The 24582-nt window shown below is 38.3% G+C and overlaps 1 protein-coding gene across 3 annotated transcripts in view; it reads left to right on the top strand.

Moving 5' to 3' along the window:
• LOC126198543 (cytoplasmic FMR1-interacting protein) overlaps positions 1-13101 on the top strand; it is a 150989-nt gene extending 137888 nt beyond the window's left edge. For 2 of the 3 annotated variants that reach the window (XM_049934949.1, XM_049934950.1), the window contains 3 exons: positions 6490-6728; positions 9849-9996; positions 12586-13101. In XM_049934949.1, the coding sequence (XP_049790906.1) occupies positions 6490-6728; positions 9849-9996; positions 12586-12795 (597 nt within the window). In that variant the 3' untranslated portion in view covers positions 12796-13101. Of the gene's footprint in view, positions 1-6489; positions 6733-9848; positions 9997-12585 lie in introns of those variants that run through there. The other variant, XM_049934951.1, reaches the window with a different exon arrangement.
• The last annotated feature ends 11481 nt before the right edge of the window (positions 13102-24582 follow it).

Raw genomic sequence — 24582 nt, 5'->3', positions numbered from 1 at the left:
GTTTAAGTGAAGAAACAATTGAAAAGGTCCGGCAGTTTTTTGAAGACAATGAAAACAGTAGAATGTGCCCACGTAGCAAAGATAGCAAATGATTTGTTATAAAAAGCAGAAACGACTAGTGCTGTAAAATTAAATGAACTTTGCGTAGCTTTTCAAAAATGCTCGTCCTGAATGCAAAACTAGAAGATCAAAATTTTGTGACCTTCACACTAAGTGATATATTTTGGCTGGCTACCCAGGAACACACCCCATATTTGTTTGTTTATATCATCAAAATGTCAAACTGATGACTGTGGGTGCGAAACTCGATGATGTTAACTACAAAGAGTTACTAGATTTAATGGTCTGTGACACCAACAATTATGACTGCATGATGAGTTTGCATGATGAATGCCATGGTAAAGAAATCATTGTTGAATTGTTTAACAAATCTGAGGAGGAAATGCCTGATAATGTTACCTTCAAACAGTGGGTCACAACCAACGGGGCCAAAATGATGACTGGTTGAATCTTGGGAGAGAACTTTGAATCGTTAATTGATAACTTAGAAAATATCAAAAGTCCCCAGTATGTTTCTAAAAGCCAAAGTAAGCTTGGGTCAATGACCAGGCAACAGTGCATCCATTTTTTCTGCACTTCAAAAATGAGAAACACGAATTGGCAGTTCTTCAATTTGCATTCTAAGCGACTACTCGGAGCACAACGCTTCAGCTGACCGTGTATTCCAAAAGTGTGTAACAAATTACATAACAGAAAAGTTGCCCAAGGTTGAGAAGCTCATGTACTTTTCAAATGGAAGTGGTAGTCAGTACAAGAACAAAAAAAATTTCAAATCTTTGCAACTACAAAGTAGATTTCAGGTTGGAGGCTGAATGGCACTTTTTTGGCTTTTGCCCTGGTAAAAATGCATGTGATGGCTTAGGAGGTACAACAAAACATGAAGTGAGTAAAGCTGGCCTACAAAGAAAGACACTAGACCAAGTTCTTCCAGTAGAGGACATGGATGCCTTTTGAAAGAATAATATTAAAAGCATCACCTATTTTCTCATCAAGAAAGAAGAGGTAGTTCTTAATATCAAAACAACACTTTTTAGGCCAGATTTAAAAACTGTATAACAATAAAGGAGCAAAGCAATTCCACAAAATCCTTGGCATTGCAGAAAACTTAGTTTGATGATATGTAACGTCAGAAACAAAAATTTACAAGGATCACTCTGTCAGTAAAATTACATCTCTGCCTTTAACATTGAATGACATAGTGGCATGAGTGTATAATGGACAATGGTGGCTTGCACAGGTTGAGAAAATAAGTTTGGAAATCAATGATGTTTTTGTGCATTTTTACCATCCTGCTGACCCAAGAACATCATTCAAGAAATCTATTAGTGGCAAAGTTTGGATACCAATGAAAAACATATTAAGGAAGCTTTCAGTGCTTGAACTTATCACAGCAACAGGGAGATCTTGTTCTACATCACTAAAGCTGTCTGAAGAAATGAGTGTTCTTAACAATCACAACTTGGATTAGGAAGCACTGCATCTCAAAAGTATGTTAATTGAAAATATTTATTTTAAATTTGTCAGGATAATATAAATGTTGAGTTGAGTAATTTTCTGAGTTTTTGTATATAATTCAGTGCCTTAACTTCAATAATAATTGATTACTTCTAACCAGCATCACACATGAATTAGGCAAGAGCCATATGATCAATTGTAGTTTAATGTGATTTATTTCTTCATTTTTCAAAAATTCATATCATTGGTTCAGTCAAATTTCAATGCTGAAAGTTTTGCAGAACTTTGCCATCATATATGTGTACAAAATGTGCAAACATCAAATTTATATATTCAGTCTCACCACAGTTAACTACCCGCTGACTTTACAAAACATAAATATTTTCAAATTTCAAAAATTTATAAAAAATTAAAGGAACATTTGTCAGTGTTCTTGCTCTATATAAGGCTAGTAGTTTATTATATCTAACTAGAGAAAAAAATACACTCTGATAAATCACTCCTCAGTTGTTGTTTTTGGGTCTAAAAAGTGGATTTTCTAAGTTTTCAATACCAAAATTTGGAGGTCATTTTGACTGGTTATATTTGACTGTAGGGTAGTTTGGGTGATAAACGATCATGTCAGTTGCAGTATTGTGACTTAACCCAGTGCAGAGAGATTCAAATTAATGCTAATATCTCTAAATTGAAAAGTCATTATGTGCTTGCAAATAAAAATAGCTGCCATTCATTAACGGTGTGAGGTAATTTTTTAAAAAAAAAACTGTTTTGAACTTCTCAATCATGGGGTAATCACACACACAAAAAAATTAATAATGGTCAAGTAATCAACCTAATTTTTATTGGATCACTTCACTTGAATTGACCCTATAGTCTGGGTAATATGTGCTCAGTTTTTTCATGCATGTCAATATTTATGACATCGTATCTCATGAACTATATTTTGTGCAACATTATAATTTTGTATTCAATGGTATACACTGATACTGTTCGTGAAATCTCTGCAAATAGAGTTAATAATAAAGAAGTAATCAATTAAAGCCTTGTACCAGATGCTGAAGTTTTACTATGTGAACATCGAAAATGTAGTAAGCAATTAACTTTTTCTTTCATTATTATGTTAGTATGTGGGGGGGGGGGGGGGAGGTGCTGGTAAGAAAAATTTGGAATTATGTGTAAAGTTTGTTGGAAGTCACCAAACACTTTCATTTTCAAATCATCATCATCATCATCATCATCATCATCATCATCTCATCACCATCTCAGCCTTTTCCCATGTCATGTGGGCTCGGCGTTGCTTTGCTGAATCCTTCTCTTCCATAAATGCCTATCCAGTACTTCTTCTCTGAGCCATCCTGTCTCCCATAGGCCCCCTGCTACCTTGTCTTTCCATCTCAGTTTCAGTTTTCCTCTTCTCCTTGATTTCTAGGTCTTCAACTCTTCTCCCCACGTAGTACTCTCCTCTTCTCTGCACTTGTCCATACCGTCTTTGCCTACTTTCTTGGATCTTCTTCCCTATGGGCCCCACTTTCACTGTTCCCCTGATGTACTCATTCCTTAGTCTATCCTTTCGTGTCACCCCACTCATCCACCTTAACAATCTCGTTTCTTCCACTTCCATCTTTTTCTCTCATTCGCAAATACTGAATGAATATCGTCTGGTTATTGGTGCAACATGTGTACGCTGTCTCAAGACATATCCACAGTTTCTGACTGTAATGTTTTTCTTGTTGTGTTAAACCTTGAGCATAAGAATACACTGCTTGATTAGTAGATTAATACAGCATTTTACATTCTTAAATTCGGTCGATAATGAAATGAAGCACTGAAAAAACAAATTTTTATTGCTCCTGGATGCTGTTATATAGGCAGCCTACAACTGGGAGTGTGCACACTTTTAGCTGTTTCATAGTGGAGATTATTGTTTGTTTGGGATACTGCTTGGGAAAAAGAAAAAAAGATAATGGAGGATCATTCTATGTAAGCGTTTGTTCATACTTTGCTGTCAGAGTAGTTGGAATTACAGTTAAACCTGTAGGATTACATGCACATGGTCCTTTCTCTGGTGAGGAAGTAATGAAATTAATTGAAATGAAATAATGATTTAGCGAAAATGATGACTGTGGCTGCAACATACAGTAGTACTATTGGAATAGAACACACAGCAGTAGATAAGCAAGCAGTGGAGTCTGAAAATGATGTATATTGGGAGTGTATTGACAGGGCCATACAGAATAGTTCTGTTTTGAAGATACCTGCCAAACCTGTATTGTAGTATTCTTTTATTTTTATTTACATTTTTTTAAACCACAGAGGATGGTTGATATTTTCTTTTCAATATTCAAGAATGATGTCAAACTTTTGTAGTTCCTGTTTTGTTTGCTAGATCTTGGGTCTCGTATGTGATTTTTGTGGAAATTTCTGTTTGTGCATGTGCCTGCTGCTACTTGTTAACAACATGTTTTGTTTTGAAAAATAAAATACAAGGTGATTAACATGTTACACAAGCACTGTCTTCAGTGTTGTGCAGGAAACAGTACCCTCGTAAGTAGTCCAGCCACTACCTCCTGCTGGACAGGTGGCACTTCGGTTAACAGAGTGTTGTTGCTCATTTACTGAGCAATTGAGTATACTTCGTTTCCTTTGTTGTGTGTAATTTCCATTCATTGCATTATAGACAAAGGTTCAATAAGTACAGGGTGATACACGGGAGATGGACGGTTTTTAATGCAATAATACTCAGCTAACTTTAAAATTAATGCATGTTTACTTACACAAAATCAAAGCTCATTATTTTTCATTTTGGTTAAAAAAGTTATTTGTGAAAAATAATGTCGTCAAGGTGATGTCCAACATTTAGAATGCAGGACTCAAGTCTCTTCTCAAAATCCTCCATCACACAGACTAAAATCTCTGCAGGGATGGCAACAATTTCTTGAATGATTGCATTCTTCAACTTGTCCAAATTTCGTGGTTTGTGGTTATAGACACAGTTCCCCACACAGAAAGAAGTCACATACTGACAAGTCGGGAGACATGGGAGGCCAAGGAACATTGCCAAAACGTGAGATAATCCGGCGAGGAAACGTGCGTCTGAGAACTGTCATTGAAGTGTTTGTGGTGTGCGATGTTGCTCCATCCTGTTGGAACCAAACACATTTTAAAGGGATTCGTCGAGTTTCCTTAAGTTGTTGGACAATGAGCATTTTGTAGGGATGGAATTTTGATTCTTTTGCAAAATTCATCTAACCGATTCACAATTGATTCGTAACTCACTAGCATGACGTCTAGTTGATGGTCCTGGGCTTCTGACTGCCGCTTGCCTTACCCTTTCAACATTTTCTTGTGTCGTTACTCTGCGTCTCGGGCTAGGATGCTTCTTATCCAGTATGTTTCCAGTTGATCTGAAGTTTACCACCCATCTGAGGATTGTATTATGGCTCGGAACAGCTCCATGTCGACTGACATGCGCACGAAACAATCGCTGCATTGCAATAATAGACTCACCACTTTTCACGAAACTGTTATAGACAAACACTTGATGTTGCAAGTCCCACTGCTCCATAGTGACGAAATAAATAAAATGGCATCTTGGGTGGATCAGAACTACCCCCACCAGGGCCGCCTCCCACCACCGCGCCCTCAGTACTACGCAGTTCAAAACAGTCCATCTCCCGTGTGTCACCCTGTATTTCTTTGGGATGAACAATAAAAGAATAATTGTCATTTGGCGAATTAAGATTACCTTTATAATGAAATTTCCCATTGTACAAGTTCCCAATGCTTTGCCAATACATAGATTAGTAAAGAAATTTTGAGATTGGATCTATGTTAAGATAAACAAAACTCTAAAAAGCCAAGTGTTTCAACCAGGATTAAATTAGACGATTTAGAAGTGGATTCGGAAAGAAGTCCAAGAAAATAGTCGCATCACATGACTAGTTGATGTTGAGATGCCCTTTTTTCCCAATGAAGCATAGTTGCATTTATCTGGGCACACGAATTCACAGAACAATTAACAACTGAGTTCTGAAAATCCTGAGAGCCTCTCCTTGCATCAAGAGCTTCTCCATGATGTGAAAACAGGATTGTTTGTTAGTGTTTAATGGTACTAAGTGTGAAGGTCAGAAGTACCTTTACTTGAAATAAATCGAGATGGGAAACAGTATTTTTCTTTTTTCTGTACAGTTAGTTCAACACAGGTTATTGGACCTGAGAATTTACAAAAGTACGTAGTTATTTCATGAAGCATAACAGAAGAGCACACACCTCCAATGCGTCTGACAACATTACGAGGTGTGTGTGATGATATTGTGTGTGTGTGTGTGTGTGTACAGGAAAAATAAATTATCGAACAACTAAATCATACCCTCGCACAGCCACTCAGATGACATGCAAGAAAATTGAAATCTGCATAGCTGTTATTGGATTACACAGTGATGTCATTATGCAACTGAGATTCCAAATCACTGGCATTTGTGTTTTCTTTCCTATAGTTAATATTTGATCACTGTGGGGCCCAAGCTTGTTTGCTCTAAAAAAGACTCTGTCAGAAAGTGTACTACTCAGTTCCTCTGCTATCTAGTGAGTGGTGACTTCTCTCTTTTAGATAATTATGCCTGGGCTATTATGTTTGTTAAGGTGAATTAGAAAACAGGAAGCCAATATGAAGATTGTATGCCATTGATAGAATGTACATTTACATACAAACATAATTAGTGTCCTTGAAGTATTAAGATATCTTTGGCTGTAAAATGGAGGGAGAACTGCAAATAAAACATTTAACAACCCCTTGCTCTATGGCTTCACAACACTATACAATTTCATTCACCTAAGAAGTATGCACAAAAAATGTGTCACGTAAGTATGAAGCTTTGATGATTTAGAGACACTGTGTTAAACATCACTTTGAATAATATGTTGGCAAATGAGATTGTGGAATCATTGTCAAGTTATCTTATTTCCTTATTTCAGCAAGCACTAATAGCAAGAGAAGGAGACCTTCTGACAAGAGAGCGTCTCTGCTGTGGTTTGTCAATATTTGAAGTGGTTCTGAGTCGTCTCAGAAGCTTTCTTGACGATCCTATTTGGGTGGGACCACCACCGACAAATGGTGTAATGAATGTTGATGAATGCACTGAATTTCATCGTTTGTGGTCTGCTTTGCAGTTTGTGTATTGCATTCCAGTTGGGGAAACAGAATTCACTGTAGAGTAAGTTTTCCAGGAAACTTAACTTTGTTTCTGATATGGAATTAAAAACAGTCTGTGTTTATTTTTTAAGAATGAACTCTTTTTGCTACTGTGTGAAGAGCCAACTTTTTTGAAATATGTTGCTCGTCGTTAAAATGCAACACCATAAAGGCAACTGACAAAAAAATGTCTAATTGGCATGAAGTGTATCATATGCTTAGATATGTAAATGGTTAGCATTTCAGGACAACCACACAAGTAGGTAGGAGTAACTCAGTCTACATTTTGTTGTTGTGGTCTTCATTCAGAAGTCTGGACTGAACAGCTCTCCACAAGACTTTTCATCCCTACATAACTACTGCAGTGTAATTCCATTTAAGTGTGCTTACTCTATTTAAGCTTTGCTCTCCCCCACAGTCTCTTTCTTTTCCCTTCGTTGCCATATTAACAATTCTGCGATGTCCAGGATGTCCTATCAGCAGAGTACTTCTTTTAGCATGGCTTAGCAGTAATTTTCTTTTTCCCCCAGTTTAATTCAGTGCCACTTCATTAGTTATTCAATCTACAAATTATTTTCCCACCATTCTTCTGTAGCACCACATTTCAAAAGGTTCTGTTCACTTCTTGTATGAACTGTTTATCAACCACTTTTCACTTCCATATAATGTTAAACTATATACAAACTTTCTGGACATTTAAATTTATATTTGAGGGTAACAGACATCTCTCTTTCATAAATCCTTTTCTCACTATTGTCAGTATGCATTTTATGCCTTCTCCACTTCAGCCATAATCAGTATTTTGTGCTGCTCAAATAAAAAAAAATAAATAAATAAAAAAAACCTCATATTCTACCTTTGTTGTCTAATTTTTTAACCTAATTCTATCAGCATCACATGATTTAGGTAGACTACATTCCATTGCCTTGTTTTACTTTTGTTCATGATAATCTTATAACCTCTTTTAAAGATGTTATCTATTCTGTTCAGTTGTTCTTGCCCATATCTGATAGAATTACAATGTTTTCAACAGACTGCAGAGTTGTTATTTATTCATCCTCAACTTTTATTCAGTTCCATATTTCTCATTGGTATTCTTTATTCCTTGCTCACTGTACAGTTGTAGTGTTTGTACAGTTGTAGTGTCAGGTATAGGCTACAACCCTGTCTCAATCCCTTCTGAGCTATTAATTCCCTTTCGTGCCCCGCGACTCTTAACTACTGTTGTCTGGTTTCTGTGTTAGTTGTAAATAGCCTTTTGCTTCCTGTATTTTACTCCTGCTATCTTAATAATTTCAAAAAGCATTCTACAAATGCGATAAATGTAAGTTTGCCTTCCCTTCACTTATTTTCTAAGAGAAGTTGTAGGGTCAGTATTTCAGTATTGCCTCACGAATTCTTACATTTCTCTAGAACCCAGACCAGTCTTCCCCAAGATTGGCTCCTACTAGTTATTCCAATCCTCTGTACATAATTTGTGTCAGTATTTTGAAAACATGACATATTAAACTGATGGTTTGGTATTATTCACTCCTATGAGCACCTGTCTTCTTTGAAGTATGTATTATTACATTCTTTATGAAATCTGAAGGTATTTTTGTATGTTTCATATCTTGCACATCAGGTAAAATAGTTCTGTCTTCAATGACTCTCCCAAGCATTCTGATAATTATGAGGGACTGTCATCTACTGCAAGGGCCTTGTTTCAAATTAGGTCATGCAGTGCTGTCAGATTTTCTTGCACTATATCTCATTTTCGTCTACTTCATACATTCTGTATCTTAGCAAATATTACGCAGTGGGTTTTGTTTGAATACTTGTTGTTTGTGAAAAGATCAGGTTATGCCCCCAGGTAAAAAGATGAAACATCTATCAGCATTTGTCGGAATTCGACAGCAAAAGGATTGTGACTCGTCAAGAATTTCATTTTTCATTCAGTATTGCTGCGTTAGGCTGAATCCTGTGGCTGTGAATATGCAATCAATGGGATCAGGAGGGCTATACTCAAACACTATGCAGGATTTCAAAAGATATCCTCAAATAGTGTGTGAGTGGACACAGTTTGCTCATGTGGTCATACAGAATCATACAGCCCTGTAACGGGCTTGTTTGCAGAAAGATAAGTATCTACACAGGCAGTTTAATAACGATGTCTGGAGCACCAAAAATTGTCAACACGATAATCATTGTTGCATTTGCCTGTGACACGGCAGCTCAAAGAGGCGTGCTGACAGTGGTGTGCCCAATGACAACACTGGGAAGGAGTAGCACAGTATTGTCTTTTCAAACAAGTCCTGGTTTTGTGTATGCATCATAAAAGACAAACCATGTGTACGGGCTCCAAGGAGAACAAATGCTGTTAGATTGCATTTGTCTTTTGTCATTGTCATTTGGGTCCAGCAGTTGGAGAGCTGCTTTGGTTATCACAGCCCTGATTTGGACAGTGGCCATTGCACGTCTGACACGTTAAGACCGCGGACTTTGTCTCTGAGATGTTACCTTTCCACAAGAAAATGCAAAACTGTGCGTTGCCCCTGCTGTCCTGCCTTCCCTCAATATAGTGGGAGTTAGACGACTGACCTGGCCAAAATGTTCTCCAGATCTCTCACCCATTGAAAACATCTGGTCACAGGTTAACAAGAGACTGGTGTGCCAACTGCTATGTCTGATGAATTCTTACGAAGACCTGAAGCAGCATGGCATGAAATGCCATAGCTAGCTTAGTTCAACTCTATGTTGAGCTGGTTTACAGCCAGTGTTGCTAAAAGTGGTAGCTCTTTGCAGTAAATTTCACAATCTGCACCAATACAAATTTAATGATATATTCTTCCTACAGAACTGTATATGCGTGATACATAAAATTTTATTTGCTTGCTATCATTTATGGTATTGCAGTTTTAATGCCCAGCAGTGTAATTAGTTATAAGCACATGACAAGAGAAAGGAGGAGGCAAGAATTACAAAAAGTTACTATTGTTTAAGAAGTATTCAGACATTTTACATTTGCTAGTATCAAAATGTTATGTATTATTGATTACATAGAATGAAGTTTAATTTAATGAAATAATTTGTATTTTTTTTAGTTTTATTAAGTTGACAGATACATAAATTGTCCACTAAGGCATCTCTCTTGTGCAACTAGGGAGCTGTTTGGAGAAGGTCTGAACTGGGCTGGCTGCACTATGATTGTTCTACTGGGACAACAGCGTCGCTTTGAGGCATTAGATTTTTGTTATCACATATTGAGAGTTCAAAGAGTTGACAACAAGGATGAAAATGTTAAAGGAATTGTAAGTACATTTATTGTTGTCCTGTTGTTTTAGAAAACACTTTTTACTGGGATCTGTCTGTTCACCATAGTCTCACAGTAACGAAATTCTGTCTGTAACCAAATAGGACATGTTGGTTATACCGGAATTAGTGAAAAATAAATCACCCAGAAAGAATGGTCTAAGCTCAAAAAGTGTAGAACAATATGTCAGAAATAAGTGATTTAGATTATAGAGAAATGGCTAGTTGTTTTCACTGAACATCATTATTACACCAAACTGTGAAATGAAACAGAAATTGTAAAGCAGCAAATGGCGCAGATGAAATATCAGGAAAAGATTCTTGGAACTATGAGGGTTGTCCAAAACATAAGGTTACCAATTATTTTTCACAATGGAAAAACATGTCTGTTAGTACTGAATAATACGTGTGTGGAAAGCTTAGACTTCTACGTATTTTTTGACATAATTGTCATTGAGATAGGTGTATTTTTGCATTCGGTGTACCATCTTCTGTAAGTCTGCATCGTAGGACTCTCCTGCCATGTCACAAAGGTAGCTTAAAACTTCTTTTTTCAGCTCCTCTCCAGTTGTGAAATGTGTCCCACCCAGGCATTTCTTAAATTCAGGGGAGAGATGGAAGTCACTTGGAGCTATGTCTGTGCAGTAGGGCAGGTGTGTGACAGTATCTCATTTAAATTTGTTGATGAGATTGGTTTACAGCCGATGAGCAGACAAGTGTTATCCTGATAGTAAAGCACTCCCTTCATGAGCATGCCGCCTCTTTTGTTTTGGATCACTGTGACATAAGTTCTTCAACAAAATCAATCAATTTAAAAAAAAAAAAAAAAGAATTTAACTGTATAGATAAAAAATCTACTCATCAAGCAGCAGCAGCAGAACACACACATAAAAGAAGCTCTGTACCAGTATTTGTGAAAAATGCGTCATCTAGAAAGAACGGTCTAAGCTCAAAAAGTGTAGAACAATATGTCAGAAATAAGTGATTTAGATTCTAGAGAAATGAGAAGTTGTTTTCACTGAAAATCATTATTACACCGAACTGTGAAATGAAACAGAAATTGTAAAGCAAATGGCACAAAGTTCTGCCAGCTATGACAGGTGAAATATCAGGGCTAGATTTCAGAGCTAGTGGCTCCTCCTTGAAACAGAATGGTTGAAGGGAAAGGAAGAGGGGCAAAGGTAAAGGACTGGAGAGGCCTAGGAATAGATTTTGAGAAAGTCACCCAGAACCGTGGGTCAGGGGAGACTTACCAGACACGATGAGAAGGAAAAACTGATCATTGGGGACTGCACTGGATGAGATTTGAAAACCTGAGAGCTTAAAGGTGGAAGACAGGGTAATGTGCAAGACAGAGATTACTGCTTAAATGTCATGCACGAGTTAATAAGGTGAAAAGCTAAGTGCATTGTACATAACAGAGGTGGGAAGGGGCTGTGAAAAATAGGCAGGTAAGAAAATGAAAGATGTAGAAAATTAAAACTGAGCGAGGAAAGTAGTAGTTATTGTGAAAAAATGCTGAGACAGAAGAAATTAATGTAAATTAAGGGTAGGTGGGTGGAGGGAACCAAGGACATGTTGTAATACTAGTAAGTCTTCTTTTTGCACACAAAAAGCAAATCACAAAATTTAATTCAAACCAGGCATGAGACATGAGTGGGAGCTCCATCTTTATTGACTGCCAAGGCAAGACTGAGCATCACACACAGAAGACAATTACTTGGAGGCCATTGGATGCAATAAGCGATCTTGACTCCAGTATGAACACCCCTCATTACTACAGCTATGTTAACCATGTTCAGTTGTGGGAAGAATATCCAAATCTTTTCTGAGGAACTGGAAGCAGTGCGACCCTGCTGCATACTTGCCCAACACTGCCTTAGATCATGAGTATGTGGTGTTCTGTTGCTCTGGAATGCATTCATCAAAACCTCCAGTAAGCAGGGTTAATTCTTTGTGAACTCACATACAGCTACAAAACAAGAGATAAATGTTGATGGTGTTGAGACAGCAACCAGCCACAAATTTATTTTCCATTCCTTTATTCAAAAGGTACCGTTACGGGTTTCAAATCATTATGATTCCTCTTCAGGCGATTTTCATGCTTTCATTACAATTTTCATGTTTCCTTAACAACATGTGCATTTTTTTACATATTAATTGTCCTAAAATATAAATAATACATAATTATAAGCACGCCACACAGATGGTTGTGTTACAGATTTGCATTGGATAAGACTTATGTGAATACATTCCCACTGCATTCTTATCGTTCCACGTGTAAATTTTTCTCACTGAACACATTAGATTTGCCACAGAATAGATTTCTAACACGCACCACATGTTTTGATACATATGAAGTGCTTATAAACATATGAGTGTCAAAGGTACTATGATATATCACAACATTATAAAGATGTCCCATGTTTGGAAAAAGATCATGTATTCACTTATGCAACTGAAATGCCTTTTACGCCAGCTAATTATTTTCTTTTATGATAAAACAGCTAACTTGTAAGTTTTAGCATTTGAAATATTTGGATATGCAGAAAATGCTGAGACAGTAATTAAAGCAATTCATTTTTCAGGCACTGAAGCGAATGGTAGACAGAATTCGGCGGTTCCAAGTTTTGAATTCACAGATATTTGCAGTGCTTAATAAGTTCTTGAAGTCAAGTGATTCAGATGTCATGTCTGTGGAACATGTCCGTTGTTTTCCACCACCAATACATCCTTCTTTGGCTGCACAAGCACATTATTACAGGCCAGAACATCTTCGACAGGCTGTTCAGCATTAAACTTGCAGAGTCCATTCCAGAATAAAAAAATATTGTGATATGCATCACAGTCTGTATGCAGTTGAAACTGACATATGAAAAGCAGACATATGTCATTTGTACTATGTTATAACCAAAATATTTATGTTTAGTTTGGTAGTTTTCAGTGCACTTGCATATTTGCACAAGTTCATACTGCTTCCAGAACTGAATTGTGAACACAGTATTAACTATCACATTGCTTAAAAATATATTCCACTTGCCATTTTCTATCCTGTTATTGTATTTGTATATTTGATAAAATATATTAAAGTATTTTTAAAAACATTTTGTAAAAATCTTTTGGGAGGATGTAAATACGAGGGCAGTTCAATAAGTAATGCAACACATTTTTTTCTGAAACAGGGGTTGTTTTATTCAGCATTGAAATACACCAGGTTATTCGCCAGTCTTTTAGCTACACAACACTATTTTTCAACGTAATCTCCATTCAATGCTATGGCCTTACGCCACCTGTATGCCTGCACGGTACCATTCCACTGGTCGATGTCGGAGCCAACATCGTACTGCATCAATAACTTCTTCATCATCCGCGTAGTGCCTCCCACGGATTGCGTCCTTCATTGGGCCAAACATATGGAAATCCGACGGTGCGAGATCGGGGCTGTAGGGTGCATGAGGAAGAACAGTCCACTGAAGTTTTGTGAGCTCCTCTCGGGTGCGAAGACTTGTGTGAGGTCTTGCGTTGTCATGAAGAAGGAGAAGTTTGTTCAGATTTTTGTGCCTACGAACACACTGAAGTCGTTTCTTCAATTTCTGAAGAGTAGCACAATACACTTCAGAGTTGATCGTTTGACCATGGGGAAGGACATCGAACAGAATAACCCCTTCAGCGTCCCAGAAGACTGTAACCATGACTTTACCGGCTGAGGGTATGGCTTTAAACTTTTTCTTGGTAGGGGAGTGGGTGTGGCGCCACTCCATTGATTGCCGTTTTGTTTCAGGTTCGAAGTGATGAACCCATGTTTCATTGCCTGTAACAATCTTTGACAAGAAATTGCCACCCTCAGCCACATGACGAGCAAGCAATTCCACACAGATGGTTCTCCTTTGCTCTTTATGGTGTTCGGTTAGACAAGGAGGGACCCAGCGGGAACAAACCTTTGAATATCCCAACTGGTGAACAATTGTGACAGAACTACCAACAGAGATGTCAAGTTGAGCACTGAGTTGTTTGATGGTGATCCGTCGATCATCTCGAACGAGTGTGTTCGCACGCTCCGCCATTGCAGGAGTCACAGCTGTGCACGGCCGGCCCGCACGCGGGAGATCAGTCAGTCTTGCTTGACCTTGCGGCGATGATGACACACGCTTTGCCCAACGACTCACCGTGCTTTTGTCCACTGCCAGATCACCGTAGACATTCTGCAAGCGCCTATGAATATCTGAGATGCCCTGGTTTTCCGCCAAAAGAAACTCGATCACTGTCCGTTGTTTGCAATGCACATCCGTTACAAACGCCATTTTAACAGCTCCGTACAGCGCTGCCACCTGTCGGAAGTCAATGAAACTATACGAGACGAAGCGGGAATGTTTGAAAATATTCCACAAGAATTTTCTGGTTTTTTCAACCAAAATTGGCCGAGAAAAAAAAATGTGTTGCATTACTTATTGAACTACCCTCGTAATTGAATGGAAATGGAAAGATGTTTCACAATTAAGTCTACACAATGGAGGATGAGCAACTTTGATAGGAGAAATTACACTGAAAGGTAAGAATTGTGGTCAGTTCATTAAGTTGATAGCTGTACTTGGATCAATCATGAAGAAATTAAGCAATCTTTGTATTAATTCAGGCAAGAAGAAGATTACTGTATCTCTAGCAAGTAAAAGTTTATACTCATATTTATGTCTTGTGATAAAGGAGACTAAAATAACAATACTCTTTAGATTATATTCCACATATTAAGATACAGTATTGATGTGATTAAGCAGATACACTTCTTGTCTCAGAGAATCATTGATATGTTGAACCATGGCCACGTACACTCAAAAACTTCGACCCAAACCAGTTATAGTATGTTCTGCACACAAGACACGTGTTTGGTACTGCTGCGTGGGAACAGAAGACCCGTAAAGGTGATGTATGACTTGTCAGACGTGGTTTGAGAAAATTTTTCCACCCAAGCAACATATCATTTCACATCCCTCATCCATTAGTTGCCACTCCTTGATCTCTTGGCAAGACCTTAAAAAAATCTAATCAGCAGGGTAATAGGTTGTTTCTCTACTAATTACCATGTCTGTTTAAAAAAAATCCAGAACTTTGTCCATGAAATACTCTACTCCACGATTGATGCACTGCTCCCAATGCCATTTCCACTTCCAAAAGCAGTCTTGGTATGCCTCTTGCTGGATTGAACAAAGTGCCATCTGCTAATTTTTAATCTTGTCTATCATTGCAAATCTTCATCATTTCAATGAGGTTTTCAGCTTTGGAAATAAAAAGAAGTCTGCAGGGGCCAGCCTGGAGAATACAGAGGGCAAGGCAGCACAGTTGAAATTTTTTTTGTGCAATAGTCATGCAACAACAGGGATGAGTGTGCATGTGCTTTATCATGATGCAAGAGCCATAAACTGTCTTGTCTTGCCACATTTAAGGCCATTTCCTTCTCATATTTTCTCACAGGCATCGCAACAGGTCCTGACAGTACCATCGATTAACAGTTTGTCATGTGGCACAAATTCATGCTGAACTAATCTTCCAAACTCAAAGAAAACTCAGAATGGCTTTGATATTTGACCTATCCTGACAAGACTTTTGTGGTCTTGGAGACTGTTTCCTGGCCCATTGTGATGTTTCCTGATCCACTGTGAAGATTGAACCTCGGTCTCAACATCATAACCCAACACCCACCTCTCATCACCTGTTAACAATTCTCTTAAGGAACATTTCATTCTCATTTGCGCGATCGAAAAGGTCTTCAAAGACTGAGGCGAAGATCATTCTGGTTGTGACTCACGAGCCATGAGACAAACTTGACAACAAACACGATGCATTCCAAGATGCTGTGTTAGGATTTCATGTTGTTGTTGTTGTTGTTGTGGTCTTCAGTCCTGAGACTGGTTTGATGCAGCTCTCCATGCTACTCTATCCTGTGCAAGCTTCTTCATCTCCCAGTACCTACTGCAACCAACATCCTTCTGAATCTGCTTAGTGTATTCATCTATTGGTCTCCCTCTACGATTTTTACCCTCCACGCTGCCCTCCAGTGCTAAATTTGTGATCCCTTGATGCCTCAAAACATGTCCTACCAACCGATCCCTTCTTCTAGTCAAGTTGTGCCACAAACTTCTCTTCTCCCCAATCCTATTCAATACCGCCTCATTAGTTACGTGATCTACCCATCTTATCTTCAGCATTCTTCTGTAGCACCACATTTCGAAAGCTTCTATTCTCTTCTTGTCCAAACTAGTTATCGTCCATGTTTCACTTCCATACATGGCTACACTCCATACAAATACTTTCAGAAATGACTTCCTGACACTTAAATCTATACTTGATGTTAACAAATTTCTCTTCTTGAGAAACGCTTTCCTTGCCATTGCCAGTCTACATTTTATATCCTCTCTACTTCGACCATCATTAGTTATTTTACTCCCTAAATAGCAAAACTCCTTTACTACTTTAAGTGTCTCATTTCCTAGTTTAATCCCCTCAGCATCACCCGATTTAATTTGACTACATTCCATTATCCTCGTTTTGCTTTTGTTGATGTTCATCTTATATCCCCCTTTCAAGACACTGTCCATTCCGTTCAACTGCTCTTCCAAGTCCTTTGCTGTCTCTGACACAATAACAATGTCATCGGCGAACCTCAAAGTTTTTACTTCTTCTCCATGAATTTTAATACCTACTCCGAATTTTTCTTTTGTTTCCTTTACTGCTTGCTCAATATACAGATTGAATAACATCGGGGGGAGGCTACAACCCTGTCTCACTCCTTTCCCAACCACTGCTTCCCTTTCATGTCCCTCGACTCTTACAACTGCCATCTGGTTTCTGTACAAATTGTAAATAGCCTTTCGCTCCCTGTATTTTACCCCTGCCACCTTCAGAATTTGAAAGAGAGTATTCCAGTTAACGTTGTCAAAAGCTTTCTCTAAGTCTACAAATGCTAGAAACGTAGGTTTGCCTTTTCTTAATCTTTCTTCTAAGATAAGTCGTAAGGTTAGTATTGCCTCACGTGTTCCAACATTTCTACGGAATCCAAACTGATCTTCCCCGAGGTCCGCTTCTACCAGTTTTTCCATTCGTCTGTAAAGAATTCGCATTAGTATTTTGCAGCTGTGACTTAATAAACTGATAGTTCGGTAATTTTCACATCTGTCAACACCTGCTTTCTTTGGGATTGGAATTATTATATTCTTCTTGAAGTCTGTGGGTATTTCGCCTGTCTCATACATCTTGCTCACCAGATGGTAGAGTTTAGTCATGACTGGCTCTCCCAAGGCCATCAGTAGTTCTAATGGAATGTTGTCTACTCCCGGGGCCTTGTTTCGACTCAGGTCTTTCAGTGCTCTGTCAAACTCTTCACGCAGTATCTTATCTCCCATTTCATCTTCATCTACATCCTCTTCCATTTCCATAATATTGTCCTCAAGTACATCGCCCTTGTATAAACCCTCTATATACTCCTTCCACCTTTCTGCCTTCCCTTCTTTGCTTAGAACTGGGTTGCCATCTGCGCTCTTGATATTCATACAAGTGGTTCTCTTCTCTCCAAAGGTCTCTTTAATTTTCCTGTAGGCAGTATCTATCTTACCCCTAGTGAGACAATCATCTACATCCTTACATTTGTCCTCTAGCCATCCCTGCTTAGCCATTTTACACTTTCTGTCAATCTCATTTTTGAGACGTTTGTATTCCCTTTTGCCTGCTTCATTTACTGCATTTTTATATTTTCTCCTTTCATCAATTAAATTCAATATTTCTTCTGTTACCCAAGGATTTCTATTAGCCCTCGTCTTTTTACGTACTTGATCCTCTGCTGCCTTCACTACTTCATCCCTCAGAGCTACCCATTGTTCTTCTACTGTATTTCTTTCCCCCATTCCTGTCAATTGTTCCCTTATGCTCTCCCTGAAACTCTCTACAACCTCTGGTTCTTTCAGTTTATCCAGGTCCCATCTCCTTAAATTCCCACCTTTTTGCAGTTTCTTCAGTTTCAATCTGCAGTTCATAACCAATAGATTGTGATCAGAATCCACATCTGCCCCTGGAAATGTCTTACAATTTAAAACCTGGTTCCTAAATCTCTGTCTTACCATTATATAATCTATCTGATACCTATTAGTATCTCCAGGATTCTTCCAGGTATACAACCTTCTTTTATGATTCTTGAACCAAGTGTTAGCTATGATTAAGTTATGCTCTGTGCAAAATTCTACTAGGCGGCTTCCTCTTTCATTTCTTCCCCCCAATCCATATTCACCTACTATGTTTCCTTCTCTCCCTTTTCCTACTGTCGAATTCCAGTCACCCATGACTATTAAATTTTCGTCTCCCTTCACTACCTGAATAATTTCTTTTATCTCGTCATACATTTCATGAATTTCTTCATCATCTGCAGAGCTAGTTGGCATATAAACTTGTACTACTGTAGTAGGCATGGGCTTTGTGTCTATCTTGGCCACAATAATGCGTTCACTATGCTGTTTGTAGTAGCTAACCTGCACTCCTATTTTTTTATTCATTATTAAACCTACTCCTGCATTACCCCTATTTGATTTTGTATTTATAACCCTGTAATCACCTGACCAAAAGTCTTGTTCCTCCTGACACCGAACTTCACTAATTCCCACTATATCTAACTTTAACCTATCCATTTCCCTTTTTAAATTTTCTAACCTTCCTGCCCGATTAAGGGATCTGACATTCCACGCTCCGATCCGTAGAATGCCAGTTTTCTTTCTCCTGATAAGGACGTCCTCTTGAGTAGTCCCCACCCGGAGATCCGAATGGGGGACTATTTTACCTCCGGAATATTTTACCCAAGAGGATGCCATCATCATTTAATCATACAGTAAAGCTGCATGTCCTCGGGAAAAATTACGGCTGTAGTTTCCCCTTGCTTTCAGCCGTTCGCAGTAACAGCACAGCAAGGCCGTTTTGGTTAGTGTTACAAGGCCAGATCAGTCAATCATCCAGACTGTTGCCCCTGCAACTACTGAAAAGGCTGCTGCCCCTCTTCAGGAACCACATGTTTGTCTGGCCTCTCAACAGATACCCCTCCGTTGTGGTTGCACCTACGGTACGGCCATCTGTATCGCTGAGGCACGCAAGCCTCCCCACCAACGGCAAGGTCCATGGTTCATGGGGGAAGAGGATTTCATGACATGATCCGATTACAATGTTACATTATTCTGCAATTTCTCGGAAAGTCAGTCTTTGATTGGCAAGCAAACAATTTCATCAACGTTCCTGCAATGAGGGTTGTTGGTAGACGCCAAAGGGTGTCCTCAACAAGAGTCATCTTTAACTTCCATCTGACCATTTTTAAACCGTGTGTACTATTTGTAACACCAAGTACGGCTTAAGCACTCATCACCGTAGGCTTCCCGCACATCATTTGGTGTGTGTCTGTAAAGGTTTTATTGAGTTTCACACAGAATTTAATGCAGACACATTGCGCCTGTAACATCTCGAAATTTCCAAACTGTGCAACACAACATTATATTCAATACAGCACTGAATAATAACTGACATACAACAATGAAACTTCCAGCAGTTACACATTAAACACAGGCATGTGCAAAGAAGTCAAACACAATTCCCTCAAACACACCATTGGTGTGAAATAATGAATATTCTGGAATTTTTTGAACAGACCTCATATGATATGTCCTCTGTGTGTGTGTGTGTGTGTGTTGAACTACATGTGCCTTTGGTGGCCCCCCTCAGCTCGGCACCCCTAGCAGCTGCTTGGATCTTACATTGGCCCTGCAATGTGTGTTCACAGTTGCAGATCACTTTCTGCTCAGTATGCTTTGGTAAAGATCTCTCACACCTATTTCAAAATGTTTATTTGTAGCGATAAAAGTTTTATTCATGGATCGATTAAAGAAATTGTTTATCATTAGAACTGAGATAACTGTCAAATTAACCACAGTGAAATTTTGTGATATGAAAGATTGCACTCTAGAAATATATATACTTTCATCACAGCTTATCTAAAACTGCAGGACCAGTCATATTGATCACTTAAGGTTACTTTTTGCATCTTTGTTACCAGCAAGTGTTGCAAATGCTCGTAACATGATGCTACAAAGTATGCCGAAACTTTTGAGCTGATTATTGTCTCTCGCCATGTGTAAGTTGCCAGATGAGGAGCAATGGAGCTTTTAGGAGTTTCAGACTGAGCCAAAAGTTAGTAAAGTTGAAAGAGACATAGAAACTAGTAGTGATGACGTTACAGGCGGTGACGTATCTAAACAAGTTAAATCTGCAAGACAGACACCACCAGCATATCATTCAGGAAGAAATGACATTTGATAAAGCAGTGAAAGGGAGTAAGAGGTAGGTGGCAGTTACCTTTACTATTTTTTGTGCACAATTCAGAATTTGGAAAAGATGAAACAAAATGGGAGATTTTGGATTTATCTTGTTTGCACTGGGAAGAATACATAAGCAAATGTTTTTACACCAGGTAGCAGGACCGACGACAACTTGAGCAGGGAAACATCAAAACACAGAACACTGATAGTTTTGATGGCTATTTGTAAATGACCCAATGCTGAAACATACAAACCTGTGCAGAGAGACAGAAGCCAACAGGAAACTTGGAAAAAGTTAGTGTATCTCACTCTGGGCTACAAGCATTCATTGCAGTTTTACATGTCTGCAGCTTATTCTTGCAAGAGTATCAAAATTGACAGCTTTTTGATCAGAAAATGGCAGTCTACAGTTCTTTCGCAATACATTGTCAAGAAAGAGAGAGAAATATTTAGCCACATTATGAATTTTTTTTTTACATTTAGATATCAGGCAACAAGGGTCATTAATGCTCAAAACAGAGAAGTTTACTTTGGATCAGTAGTTTAGATCTATTTGGGAATGCAAGCTTTCTCGTCAATGAAGTCTTCTTGGGTTATCAGCCAAGTTAAGGTGTCCTTCAATGGCAATGTTTTGACAAGTTTCCTACTTGTTATCTTCAGGTGAAGTGTCAGATTTGTATCTATAGAAGTGTCGAATTTCTGTCTATATAGACACTGACTGCAGCGTCCTGTGCCTCGTCAGCAACAGCTGGGTCAATAGTGGTTTCTGGAAGGCAGCGGATGGAGTATGCTGGCAGCACCAGGATGCAACCGCAGAACCCTCAAACACACCAGGGTCCCCCCCACCACCACCACATGCAAAACACCTTCTGGCAGCACGTGACTGATCCAGCCGTTGAATACGAGGCAGAGGAGCCTGCGGTCCAGCATCTGTAAAGTTATGAAATGGACATGAACCCAACACTTAGCCTGAAGATGATGAATAGGAAACTTGTCAAAACATGATCACAGAATGATGCCTCGACTCAGATGATAATTTGAGAAGACTTCATCATAGTTTGGAATTGTTTTGGTGAATATTGTCCCCTGCTTTAAAATCCAGTACAGAACACCACAACTGATGAACAAGTCTTTCATACTAAGTCCAGATGCATATTTACACAATACATGACTATTAACCCAAAGAATCTTGGCAGTCAATTTTGATTAGCACCAGATGTAGGACCAAACATCTTCAAATAGCTTTCCATACCTGGGAAAGAATGAATGTCAAACAGTACCAAACCCATTCTGAATATGTTCTCATAAAGATCATCTTGGCACCATTTCATAGTGCCCACTGACACATTTCTCAAAGTGAACAGGGAAAGTTCTGTGTAGTTAAACACCACAAACTATACATCAGTACTGGATGTACAGAGAGGAAGAAATCATAGTGTCGAAAACTTCAAGGAACTAGGGAATTTTTGCTTTCTCTGTGGCCACTGCATTATATACCACTATGAAAAGAAGAAAATGGTAATTACAGAAGACACAATCAGAGATGACGCTTGACATTTCTCTGAAAAATGAAAACTTCTTTTAGAAGACAAATATTTATTTCAAAATTATTTGAGGATGATAGACAATAATTACTAATTCCTATTGAATCTTTTTCAACAAAAATTAACACATAGCAAGAGACTGTGAGGAGAAAATCAATTACGCCTTCTGAGAAGTTGTCAGCTACATTGAGATTCCGTGCTACTGATGACTTGTAGAAAAAAAAAAAAAACTACATTTTTGGTTCATAAACATACTGCCCAATCACTTCTTCCTAATGTCTCAATGACAAGTCTTTCTCAGCAATTCTGTGAACATGGAGTTTTTATTTTGTTTTTCATTTCCTCAACTTATCTGAGGCCTACATTCTTAATATGCAGCAAATTTCATTTAATACTGTATCACATTTGGTCTTGTTATGTTCTTTTGTTCTGTTAAATCAAGTTACCATATTAGACTTCTCTGTTCTCAAACATGTGGTCAGCATGTTGCTGAAATGCATAGGAGCAGTCCTCTTCAATGCTTGAAATAACATTTGAGTGGATGTGTCGACTTTTATCCACAGCGTTTTTGTAACATTGTATCAGCATTCACACACAAAGTTGCCCTTGGTTCCATGCAACATGTGATGTCAAGATAGGTTTATAGAATGTATGTATTCTGTGTAACTCTGTGGACTCTTACTGTTCTCTAAAAGGAACATAACAGGCACTTACAAGTGGCAAAAATGGAAAACATTTTTTTTCCCCACATCTTTCCACCTGGAAAAATCTTGAATAGGAAATGTGCAGTCCTACTGGGTACAATGAATCAGTTAGAAAGAGATATGCTGTAACATTACAAGTATGTAGGTGAGTTATTTCGCTACCTGTGGTTGGTACTGATGAGAGATGGATTTGTTCGCTTGGCTGGAAATGTAAAAATCCCGCAATAGGGGAACTTGGACGGCTGTTGCTCACATTGAGTGTGCAGGAGACGTACAACAAATGGCAGAGTGTAAGCATGTCTGAAATATGGCTCCTTATAACTCTTAGGAATTTTATAATAAAGCAAATCAAATACATCTGCAATCTCAGAAAACTGAAGCAATAATATTTCCAATATCTTTAAAATTACAAAAGTTCATAATTTACTATGACTAAATATTGTTACACAAACCTTAGAATTAACTTTTAAACGCTTCATGCGATTTCAGCAACTGATATCTCACATGATATGACAGCACTATAATTACCATCCATGAAAACAATGTATCTGTGTTTTGTTTATTGATTTATTATGTTTTTACATCTTTTTCAATGGATTTAATAAGGTCATCATAGACCACTTCCTGTTTATTTAAGATACACTATCATGGATAAACAGTATTCAACAGAATACTCTTATGTTGTCTACATCAGTTACTGGGGTTGAACAGAACCCTTTTTATTAATTCTCCTTGTCCAATGCATAGACTTAACTGGAGGATCACAGCTCCAGGTTGTTATTTGCATTGAGTTAACTGCTGGGCATGAAAGCAGATGTAAGCAGCTTGGCACTATGACATTATCTAGCTATTCTTTATTAAAAAAAAAAAACAGTTATCTAAGGGACAACCAACATCAGGTAAAGTCTCAGATGGTTTGCTCATGTCGAATGTTGGTTAGAGAAGCTACTACTCAGCATAAACTCATCTAAGTAACATCACAATTGGAGGCTTGTCTAGGATATGAATCTAATTCCTTTAGAACTAAAATCATAATTCCAACACAGTACAATATTCTGTGATCCAAGTCCCAAATCTATTACACAACAGATAGTTTGCATAGGGGTCCGAGCATAAGATTATGCAGCAGTTGTGTGCATAATGATTGGTAGCAGAAATTAGATGTGGGGAAGTTGGAATTTCTAGAGAGAAGGTGCTGAGTTCAGTCTACAGCAGCCATCACCAGTGGAGACTTCAATTGTGGTGCGAGCACCAACAGCAGCCACGGCAATGGGCTACCAGTAGCGACTTTGGCGAGTTCATCAGTGTCAGGAATGACTTCGGCAGAATCTACACTTTGGCAGCAGCAACACAGCAATAGCAGCCAGCAGGACCGATAAGCTGAGTACATGTGCTAACAGTGTTAATATGTGCAAATCCAAAGGATCATCATCAGTGATGGAGCTTACAACGATTAAGCAGTCACCCAGTCTGTGTGGTTTAGACAATGTTAGTGGGCCCATCAGTCCTAAATACGAACATGGCAGTGTTAATAGAACAGTATTAATGAGGCAAACAGTCCAAAATCAGAGGGGGGAAGTAAGCTCGCAGACAATTCAAAGTCAGAGAAGATGCAAATTTTGTTAGACTATGATCTAATATGGGGACAATGAACTCTAACGTGATGGTTCAGAAATTGAGAATGTAGATATAAATGTAGAAAGGGTAAAAGCTGTGGCGCGAAAAATTAAATCAGATACTGATGGGATGACTGATTCAAGATTAAGAGGCCAGAAGGGCAGATGTGGGTGTAATTTCTGAGGAGGTTGTCCTGGTTAACACCAGAGTCGATACAACAGAAAAAATGAGATGATTCTCGAGGGTGTAGAACATGGCAGAAAGTATGCTATAAAAAACATAAAAACATTTGAATATACGAGGGCTATCCACAAAGTACATTACGTTTTGGAATTAAAAATAAATAAAGTATTGGAAAAATTTTTTATTATATACAGATGAAAGCC

This window comes from Schistocerca nitens, chromosome 8 (genome assembly GCF_023898315.1).
Source record: "Schistocerca nitens isolate TAMUIC-IGC-003100 chromosome 8, iqSchNite1.1, whole genome shotgun sequence".
Taxonomy (NCBI): Eukaryota; Metazoa; Arthropoda; class Insecta; order Orthoptera; family Acrididae; genus Schistocerca; species Schistocerca nitens.
Note: the sequence above shows the minus strand (reverse complement) of the source record. Positions and strands in the feature narration are given on the sequence as shown.